Source organism: Gossypium hirsutum, chromosome D04, assembly GCF_007990345.1.
Source record: "Gossypium hirsutum isolate 1008001.06 chromosome D04, Gossypium_hirsutum_v2.1, whole genome shotgun sequence".
Taxonomy (NCBI): Eukaryota; Viridiplantae; Streptophyta; class Magnoliopsida; order Malvales; family Malvaceae; genus Gossypium; species Gossypium hirsutum.
The window spans coordinates 9935655-9946630 of record NC_053440.1 but is presented as its reverse complement, the minus strand read 5'-3'; the positions used below and the strand labels follow the sequence as shown (position 1 = coordinate 9946630).

General features: G+C 34.0%; 1 protein-coding gene and 1 pseudogene across 1 annotated transcript; both read right to left on the bottom strand.

Annotated features, from left to right (window-relative positions):
- Positions 1 to 1247: 1247 nt before the first annotated feature.
- On the bottom strand, positions 1248 to 3903 carry LOC107925977 (cinnamoyl-CoA reductase-like SNL6). The gene is made up of 5 exons (XM_016856746.2): positions 3388 to 3903; positions 3067 to 3251; positions 2092 to 2286; positions 1746 to 1899; positions 1248 to 1664 (listed from the first exon to the last, which is right to left on the bottom strand). The coding sequence occupies exons 1-5, from the start codon at positions 3650 to 3652 to the stop codon at positions 1366 to 1368; spliced, it is 1098 nt and encodes a 365-aa protein (XP_016712235.1). The 5' UTR covers positions 3653 to 3903; the 3' UTR covers positions 1248 to 1365.
- A 733-nt stretch (positions 3904 to 4636) lies between these two features.
- Positions 4637 to 7464, bottom strand: LOC107926008 (histidine kinase 4-like; annotated as a pseudogene).
- Between the last annotated feature and the right edge of the window lie 3512 nt (positions 7465 to 10976).

Genomic DNA, 10976 nt, shown 5'->3' with positions numbered 1-10976 from the left:
AAATTGTAGAAAAAAAGGAAATAGAGCTTTCGATTGATTGATGCAGGCAGTATAAATAAAAAAAGGTCATATAAAGTGATTTTAACCACCTAATAACTTAAATAAAAACTTTCAAATAGTTCAATGACTATTTTATAACTTTTTAAAATTGAATGATAAAAAAAGTAAAATAATTTAATGACCTTATATATAATTTACCCAAAATAATTATGTGTATAAAGTATAAACTTGGTTTGCATATAATGTGAAATGTAGTTATTATTTTTATACAATTATTTTACAGTTCTTCTCTAGCTTTATCATAGTGTAAATCTTTGATTGTTCTAATTTATGTTATTTTGAAATTATTTTGGGTTATTGCTTTTGTTCCCCAGACCCTTTTTTTTTTAAACAATATGTTGGTTTATCAACAAGATAAAATTAAAAAAAAAAGAAAAAAAGAGAAAGAAAAAACACTAAAGGTGGGTTTGGATGGGCGATTGAGTGCGGTGCGTCTAGTTTACTTTTTGTCTCACGTTACAGTATCACTACAGTATCTAATCTCACCGCCACCGCTGTTTTTACACTAACCGCAGATAAACGCACCGCCCATCCAAACTCACCCTAAATCGTACTAAACATAATTAATGAAGGTGGTGAATACGTGCTTTTTTGTGTGTGTGTGCGTGTCTATTGCTGCCAACAATTCCTGGACAATATGGGGCCAGAAGGAATTTCTTCAGGACAGCTTCTCTCTGGTAAATTATGTGTGCATTTATAGTGATATTTGAATTAATTGATTTTTTTGTAAATTAACTTATGTATATTAAAACAATTAGTTTTTTTAAAAAAAATTATTTATTTTTACTATTAAAAATTAATCACTATATATTACAATGAGATATACGTAATATATTACGTGTAATTATTTAGTTATTCTATTAGCTACGCTAATTTTTTTAATAGTAAAATAAATAAAATTAAAAATGCAGTTTATTCAAGAATGAGGTATTACGTATACCTCATTTATTAATAAAATAAATAACCTTTTAACTTTTATTATATAATCCTTGAAATATTTGTAACATATTTTGATTCCGAACATAAATTAATCCTCACCTAGATTGATCCCTAAACTTCAAAAAGATAATATACTCGTATTAATAAGAAAAATGAATAATGAAAAATTTGTTTTTTTTATTCCTTTTGTTGATTAGAATACATATTCAATTAATAAGTTTTGGATGTCCTAGTAAAACGCATTACACTAAAAAAAAAACTCAAATTATATTAATGTGAGAAGCATCTTCATGCACAATAAAAAGGACATATAGGATACTTGATTATATTAAAAAAAAACAACCAAAAGTGGAAAGTTCACTAGGGTTAACTTTGGCCATGCCAGTTTCTGATTGTTCTTGACATAAGATTGATAAGTTTCTTGTTTGACAATTCAAAGTGAGTTGGAATAAATTCCAATGAATTCCCACAAATCCTGTTAGGAGGAATCCCTATTTCACTTGCCAGCTTCTCAGCTTCTTCATCTCTTGCAATGATTCGATCAAAACAAATGTACCTTCCAAATGCTGTTTTGTTCATTGCCTCAAACACAGCTACATGAGCCTCAGCCAGTCTAATTACATCAACAGTGGCTAGTAATCCCTTTGCATACATTTCTTGAGCCCCTGAGTTTCACAAGTTACTGATCTAATTAGCTTTTCAAGATAAAAATTGAAATTAGTGAGTCAAAAATGAAAAAGAAATACCTTTAAGATAAGCTATAGTTGCTGTGGGGTTTCTATGGGAGAATTGAGGGCCTGTAATGAGTCCTGGACAGATTGTGGTCAGTTTTAAGCTCATTTCTTCAGCTATTTTCCATGCAACTTTTTCTGCTTTCAGCTTCCCCAATGCAAACCAGAGCTGCCACATTTTGAAAGGAATTTATATTAGTTGAATTTGAGTGTAAGTCTCCGACACAGATATATGAGTCCTCAGAGAATCGTATCTATGTCTGGATAGACGGGAACTTTGAGTCGAAGTTAACACAGACGCCCATCCCACGTATTTATCTCGAAGCATTAATATTTGTACTTTAGTTTGCATTAGGTATACCTTTTTCTCCATACAAAGTGCTTCATTGCTCCAAGAATCATGATTAACCAAAAGGGGAAGATCATGTTGGGAGCTGTCTCTCCATATGCAGGCCAAAAGTGAAGAAGTGAGCACACAATTCCTCACAGAAGATGTTCTTGCACATGCCTTCATCACATTTTCACTTGCCTTCACTTCTATTTCAGCCATGGATTTCTAACCAAAACACCAGAAGGTCGCATCATTTTCTATTAGTGAAAAGTAAGCTTCAACTTCGTGCTAAAGAGAGTCTAAAACTATGTTATTCGGTACGGGTATCCTTAAATTTTCCAAATATTTAGAGAATCATACTCAATATTTATGTCCAAATATGTGTTGAATATAAATATTAGATACCAAAAGTCGAAAGAACATATGCATAAAAGGACATGTAAGTATAAGAAGGTGAATGATGAAGTTCATGATTTTGGCATGAATTCAGACCACAAAATAGCACTATCAGCACTTGCGGTGCCCTGGACCCGGTAGGCCAACCCAATAATGAAGTCGTCAAGGGCATGCTTATTTTTAGAAAGCAACACTTTTCAGTTGACTTGTTCATCCCATTCCTTTTATCTTTCATCTCAAGAAGATTTATCTACCTACGAAATATACTGATGGTATCCCGTACCTGGAAGTATAACTATCTACCTACGAAAAATAATGTTGGTGTTTCCTTAGCTACTTGGACTGAGGTGAAACCATGGAAGTGCTGGATACAAGTAGGTGTCCAAAATATGTTCAATTTTTCTAATCTTTTTTTTTCTTCTAAATTGTACTATCTTCGTATCTAGGTCCGGATATGCTCAAAGAATACTTAAAAAAAACAATGGGTAAGAACTTGGCAATGTAAGAAAAGTTAGTCTTTGTGTAATGTTCATTCCTATCATAGTACAAATTGCAGCATTATTAGTCACTTGATGTGTGTGAATAGCAAAGAAAAGAAGGAAAACTCACTGAATAACCAGAGATGCCAGAAGGATCAACAAAAGCAGAGGTGTGAAACACTCCACGACACCCATCAAAGGCCTCCATCAGCCCCTGGATTTCAGTTTGCTTAGCTATTACCACTGATATTTTATTGTTACAAGCCATCATCATCTCCCCTGAAACTTGCATCTCCCTCAGCTTCTCTACATCTTCTGCAGTTTTTTTGAATCAAACCCAAAGAACCCACTTAATAAAGAAGTCTACGGGAAATAGACAACAACCTTAAATCAGACAAGGGTTTTCGAACCTTCTCAGATTCCAGGCTGTTCTGAACAATAGAATGGTTACCTTGGTTATCCACAAGGATTCGAACAGAGTATCCACGGAGCAAAAGACGATTAACTAAGGCAAGCCCAAGGAAAGAAACGCCACTGGTCACACAAACAAGCTTGTCTAGTTGAAGATCAAGGTCGGCGATATGGGAACTCGTTAGGCCTTTGAAGTCGTCATTTTCTTTGCTTCTTTCCGTGGCAGCCAAAGCAACTAAAGTCTTCCTGAAGTCTTCAAACTCCCTTCTTTCACTCTCTTCATCTTGCGCCCTTGCAATCCCCATGATTAAGTTTGAAGCTCTGGGTCAGTTTAAACTCTCGTAGCTATAATTGTCTGCAAAGGGAGCCTAAAACAGAGACGATCTAAAGACAATCATGCAAAAGGCATTCCTCCCATATTTGAAAGCTTATTTATTTAACAAATTTCAATGAGGTGGGCTGCGGAACAGTCCAATGGAGATAATATAGAGACTCGGCTTGCTCGCTTGGCTTGATTTTAAGAGGCTACAAATAAATAAACGTGTAATGTTTAGATTTTTCTTATTTATTTATGTTTTTTCCATACAATTCTTTTTATTTGTTTAAGTTTACTTTATATTTAAATGAAAAAATGTTTTATATAATATAATATATAAATGCGAATGTTTTTAGTCACATGCAAAGGTTTTTTTTTTTTACTTTGTTATTGTGATTTTTATTATTATTTCTTATCTTGAATTTCTAAAAAATTACTTTTGAGAATTTGTTTTTTATTGAATTTTTTACGAAGAAAAGGACAAAGAAAGAAAGTATCAACTGATAAAACTAATTTAGGATCTCACCATCCATCAACCTCATGCTTTTGATGATTTAATTTTAAAAATTTATAAATGGTTATTGAATTATTTAACAAATAATTTATAATTTTTTAAAGTTGAAGGATTAAAATGAAAATTTACTAATAATTTAATAATTTGGAGTATAACTTACCCAAAAACTTAACATGTTACTGGAAATTTTCAAATTTCACAACTAAAAGAAATGAGAGAAGTTAGAAATTTCACATAGTATGTTAGGGTATTTTTATAAGTTCATGCTTTCATCTATAAATAGAGCACAAATCTCAATAATTTTTAAATAGCGCTTTGAAATTTTAAAATTTTGAAATTTTAGCTGATTTATGTATTTATTATTTTCAATTTTCTTTTTTTTTGTGAGTGTTAGGAATAAAAACAGAAAATAGGAAATAGAAGAGAAATGAAGGAGAAGAAAAAAATTGGAAGAGAAGAAGCAAACAAAACATATTCATTTCATTACCCTCCATCCAGGAAATAAAACAGTCCAAACGCCCCGTTTTTACTAAAATCACTGCGCATCATTTCATCAATACTAAAACGCACCGTTTGCCATATTTCAGTTTTGACCCGTATCAATTCCTCTCCCCCTAAGATGATCATTAAGTATCAACTTGAGGAAGAATGCTCTTGAGTTGGTCTAAGGACTCCCAAGTAGCAGACGATCCATTCAGCATGCCTCTTCCAGGCTGCCTCTTTTTCCCTGTCTCGAGCACTTGCTAAAGACATGCAACCACCATTCTTTCCCTCAAAGGTTTCATAATCATAGTATCCGCAAAACCTGCTGCTTTTGTTTTCTCGAGTTCATCATTACTAATATTTTTCGCAAGAAGAATCATCTTTGGTGACTTAAACACATGTCCGTTTTGCTGTCTGTCCAACGTTTGTAATTTGAAACCACCATCCTCACCAGAAAGCCATGAGCCCTTCTCAACAAGATTCATAATTATCTGCTTAAATCTACCTGGATCTCCTGTAACCATTTCTGGAACTTTATCAGAAACAAACACTGCCAGCTCAATACCTTTATTTCTAGATTTCTCAAAAAATAAAGAGAGCACATCATCTAGGATAGACCGAACGTCAAAGGGAACAGTTTCCAGCTCCAACTTTCTCGTTTTAATTTTAGCACAGTCAAGCACCTCATTTATTAATGTTATCAGTGCCTTCCCACAAGCTTGAACAGTCTGAACATAATCCCTTTGTGTTGAACTTAAATAAGTATCTAAAAACAAGGCAAGCATCCCAAGGATGCCATTCATGGGAGTCCTGATTTCATTAGAAACAGTTGCCAAAAACTGTGATTTGGCCACATCAGCGACTTCTGCTTGAACCTTGAACTCTTGCATTTCATGGAAATCATCTGCAACTTTAACAATGTGTATTGTTGTATCATATAAGATATAGCCAACCAATAAGCAGATCACAAAGAATGAGAAGGTCGTGGTTAGTGTAGTCCATAATGTGGGTGTCTTATTATGATACCTACAAATCATCCGATGCTTTCTAAATGGATCTCCAAAATCAAGCTTGCTTTTATGCAATAAAACCAGGTCATCATCTTGAATTTGGTGACCATACATGATCAAGTGATCTGAAGAGTTAGTAATATGGTACACATTCATTAGAATTGCCTAATTTCCTCCAGGTTTCCCAAGTAAATTCTCCATAAGTGACTCCACATCAACTGCTCCACCAAGGTATCCAACAGTTGCTTTAATGAGCTCTTGCTCAGCCAGACTCGGTGGAAGCTTGGATTTGTAAACAGAGAATGTCAGCATAACACCAAGATGATGAGAACCCAGTAACCTAAAGGGGCTAGTTAAGACAACCTTCCTAGTAGCCCTAGCCCTTAATATGTTTTCTCGATCCTCCTTCCTGACATCACATCAAGTGATTCGATGTAAGAAACAGTTTCTTGAGAGAAAATCACAGAGGCATATTCATCTCGAATAGGCGAAGATTCCCTCTTCATTGTCCAGCCATGCCACCTTTCAAAATGCTACTCTTTCTGCATAGGCCTCTCAATTGTTGTTCTAACAACGTACTCTGCAAAAGTCTCAAACAAGTCATGATAGTGTTCCATTGATCCTAGTTGCTTCAAAGTGACCAACTTGGCCATAGGGTCTTTAAACAGGGTTGAACGAAATCTCTCCTTCAAACTATTGGCATATCATGTCCTTTCTAATTTCAAGACCCTTAAGGTTTGTCCAGTGTCAAAGAGATTGCGCAAGTATATGCCTTCCTTGTTATCCTTGCAAGTTGAATCAACATCTGTAGATTTCGGGAATAACCACTCGTAAGACACCATCCCTTAAAGGATCTGGGTCAAAAACATCAATTGTGGTACAAGGGTTCCCACAAGATGCTACAGGTTGCTTGCTTGAACCAGCAGCAGCAACATTAAAACCCTCCGATGGAGGCTGAAGAGATGGCAATCTCAAAGGGGTAGAACTTTGGCTTGCTAAAGCACATGGTTTACCGAGCCTATCAGTATTTAGCTGCACATCAATCCTGAAGATTTTGAGGTGTTGCCTCATTACAATATACAGATCATTATCATCCATAAGGGTAGCAATATCCCCATCTTCATTAATAAATGTTATTACATGAGCGGTTCGTTTAACTACGGTTAGAGTCAAAACAGCGGTGTTACCGCACCCAATCACCCATCCAAACCCACCCTAAGTTCAATATCACCAGGAAAATTTTTGCCCTAAAGCCAGCCATATTAAGACCACGACGTTCACCATCATCAATACAAGCAATGAAATGCCTTAGAGTATCTCCATACTTAACCTGAGCATGAACCTGGCCTCTTGTGGAAACCTCTATAGGTTCTTTAGGTGTGAATCCAGGGAGAACCTCCCCAAAAATCCCATTGCTTTTAGCTGAGGCTGTTGCGTCGCTAATGGCAGTATGTGAGTGCCCAAAATATCACTCAAATAAGGAATGAAAGTTGGACCGTAGCTCACCCATGAGCTCATCCTTGAAATCTTTGAATCTAGCCTCTAACTTGGCATCTAGCTTAGCATCGAGTTGGGACAACTCTCTTTTGATCTTCACTATCTCCTGCTGCAAAACGCCCACATCCTTTTGACACCATCCCCAACCATAGAGAACCGTTGAAGCTCTGATACATTTGTTATGAACAGAAACAGAAAATAGGAAATAGAAAAGGGAAAAAGAAGAATAGAAAGGAAAGAGAGGAGAGAAATCAAAGAACTAAAGGAGAAGACAGCAATTGAGAGAGAAGAAGCAAATAAAACATATTCATATCATTACCCTCCATCCAATTACAGTTGCATATATATATACGGAAACAAAACAATCCAAAATTAGCTCAAACTAACCGTACGAACGTTTATTCAAAACACCCCGTTTTTACTGAAGTCACTGCGCACCGTTTCATTAATACTAAAATGCATTGTTTGTCATATTTCAGTTTTGACCCGGGAGTTACAATATTTGAAATTCACTATTTTGAATTAATCTAAATTCATTGTTTGGATAATCTAAATTTAGATTTTAATTTCAATTAACTTTAAAAATATATTTTTTAAAAATTTAATTATTTAAGAGGATTTTGAACATGGTTGTTTAAATTAGACTGGATCATCCAATTGGATTGGGAACCGACTAGACCTGTCCATGGGCCGGGTCGGGCTTGGAAAAATTTTCGGCCTAGGCCCGGGCTCGGCCTGGCCCAAAATATGGGCCTAAAATTTTACCCAGGCCCGGCCCGGGAAAAATATCATAAGCCCGACCCATTTTTAAAATAAACATTAAAAAATTATTTTAAAAATAAAAAAATAAAAAATTTATTTTAAAAGTATTTTAAAATTAAAAAATAAAAATAAAAAACAAAAAAGTGGTGCCCGAGGCCCGGCCCGTTTTTTAAATGGGCCTCATTTTTTTGCCCAAGCCCATATTTTGGGCTTATATTTTTACCCGAACCCTCGCATATTTCGGGCGGGCCATCGGGCCGGGCCGGGCCGCCTAGCCCATGGACAGGTCTAGAACCGACTAAGGTACTAATTTGGAGAAAGGTATTAGACCGAATGACCTGAGAACCGGTACGGACTGGTTGATTGAAGGGTTAAATCGATTGGACCAATTTTTTATGAATTTTTTTAATGATTTGTTTAATAAAATCAGACAGATTAGTTGAACTGATCATACCAGTCAAACTGATCGAACCGATTGGACCAACAAGCTGATGGCCTAAACAATTCAATCACCAGTTTGATTCTGAAAATTGGATCGGACCAACTTGTTAGACCCAATGCACTGATTATAAGTGGACTTACATAGGTATAAATTAAAAGTCAAGGGTTTAAAATTAAAATTGTGGAAATTATGGTATAAATGAAAATTTTTATTATTCATATGATACTAAATTAAATGTATGAAGTTTCGTCACTGTTTTCATAACCAAATTGGATCGGCTGGTTAAATCGATTAGATTGGGAATCGTTTGGGTTACCAGTCTGGAATAAGGGGTCAACTTGGTTGATTTGTGAATCGACTACATCGGCCGGACCAGCCGGATTGATGGTCAAATCGATTGAACTGATTTTATCTATTTTTATTATTTTAAAATTTTAATACTTTATTGAATCGAACTAATTGAATTAGTCAAACTGGTTGAACCAAGAACCAATGGTCTGATCAATTTGCCTACCGGTCCAATTATGAAAATCTTGAGCTTTATCGATGATATATTATAAATAAAATATTTTATTTATTATTTTGGATTTTGAAGGAAGTGTGAAAGAAGAGAGAAAAAATATTCTCATTGGTTTTTAATCAATTTTGGATTTTAAAAGATCAAAGTTTTAAAATGAATTTTGAAATCCAAAAATTTAACTCCTATGAAATTAAATTTGGATTTGTCCAAATTCAAATTCAAATTCAAATTTTTATTTGTTATCTAGGATTTGGATTTTCTAATTTTTTTTAAGGGAAATCATGATTTCCAAATAGATCATTAAGGGTTTAAGGGTTTCTTCCATTGAAGAAACACGATAAAAATGGTTATAATCAAAATTATGTGTTGTATGTATTTATAAATGTATATATAATAAGAAAGAAAATAAAAGAAATAAAGAAGTAAGAGAGAATAGTAAAAAGATTAAATTAGAAAAAAAAAGTCAAAATATTACACTAAATTCGATAACAATAAGAGTTGAGAAAAAAAAAACCTAAGTATTAAGTTAAGTTCTACACTAATGGAAGTTGATAAATAAGGTGGAACTTGACACTTATGAGGCTCAAGGTCTTAAGTTACACTTGTCAATTGATATCCTCTTTCTTGTCCCCATTCCAATCTTGAGGAAATTCAATAATCGAAACCTTATACTAAATTCAACACTCATTAATGTTGGTAAGTAATTTATGTAGGAACTTAAGAAACAATAACAAAAATTTCTAATGCTCGGATTGCTTAGATTTAAATTTCATTATTATGTCAATGGTAAAAATGAAATCTATATATTACAAACACATTAATTTAAATTTAATATAATATATGTTTTTCAATAAAGATTGAAGAGTTTTTACTAGTAGAGCCAATTCATTCTATTTGTCCTTTGGAGTTGTCACCAAATATAACTTATCCTCCACTTTTTGGCTTCAATTCGATAAAATGACTCTTGTCACCGGTCATATGTCTTGAGCATCCACTATCAAGATACCATGAATTTGTACTTGTGTTGTTCACCTTGAAGCAATGATCCTTTCCCTATAAACATAAAATTAAAATTTTGTTTTTGGTTCCTAAATTCTTTTGGGTCCATAAGTATTTGTTCCTAAAATTTTTGTCCCTTTAGGAATCCATTTTGAAAGAATTTCTTTGTCTTGAGTAACACTAAGTCCTTTAGGGACCCATATACTCTTAACAACTTTTCCTTTATAAAATCTTGAGGGACCTCTATGTTTATAGAAATTAAAGCTTGTTCCAACAAAGTTTTATTTTGAGCTCTCTTCCTTTTTAAATCTTTTTGAAGATACTTTGTTAGATAAAGCTTTTTCTTTTTCAAGCAACTAAAATTTATTGATCATCATGAACTTTTGAAAGCAAATTATGAAATTTTTGGTTCTTTTTCTCAAAATCATTTAGAATAGCTTGCATATCATGAATTTTAGTTTCAAGTTAATGATTGGTTTGGAGAGTGAACTATTTTCATCTTTTAATTTTGAAATGTTTTTCTTATATTTTGAAACCATAATTTCAAACTCCAAACCTAACTAATAATAGTCATATTGTAACTCATCAAATGAATATGAAATTGAATTAGACAAGTTAGAAGATACCTTAGTGTCATCAATGGCCATAAGGCAAAGGTTGGCTACTTCTTGATCTTTATCATCGGATGAATCCTCATCACTCTAAGTAGCAACATGAGCCCTGAGCTTTTGTTTGTTTGATCCCTTTTTCTTTCATTGGGGACAACCGAACTTGATATGTCCCAGCTTCTTGCATACATAGCATATTATGGGATCCTTCTCCTTGGTAGATTCAAGCTTGAGTCATTTCTTTTGGAATTTTCTACCTCTATTAGACCTCATAAACTTCTTGAATCTTCTAGCAAACATTGTCATTTCTTTATCTTGATCCACCTCTTCACTTAATTCACTATCTTCATTAGTGGTGAATTTGAGAGCAACACCAACCTTTTTCTTCTCAATTTTTTGGCTTCTTTAACCCCTTCATTGAGCCTCATCTCATGTGTAAACAAAGAACCGATGAGCTCATCCAAAGTCAATGTTTCTA

Bases quoted from the DNA above. Each gene is read 5' to 3' on its own strand.
- LOC107925977 (XM_016856746.2), bottom strand. From the start codon at position 3,652: ATGGGGATTGCAAGGGCGCAAGATGAAGAGAGTGAAAGAAGGGAGTTT. The intron at 1,900-2,091 runs GTATACCTAATG...AAAATGTGGCAG, and splicing joins CACTTTGTATGGAGAAAAAG to CTCTGGTTTGCATTGGGGAA. The intron at 1,665-1,745 runs GTATTTCTTTTT...TGTGAAACTCAG, and splicing joins AACTATAGCTTATCTTAAAG to GGGCTCAAGAAATGTATGCA.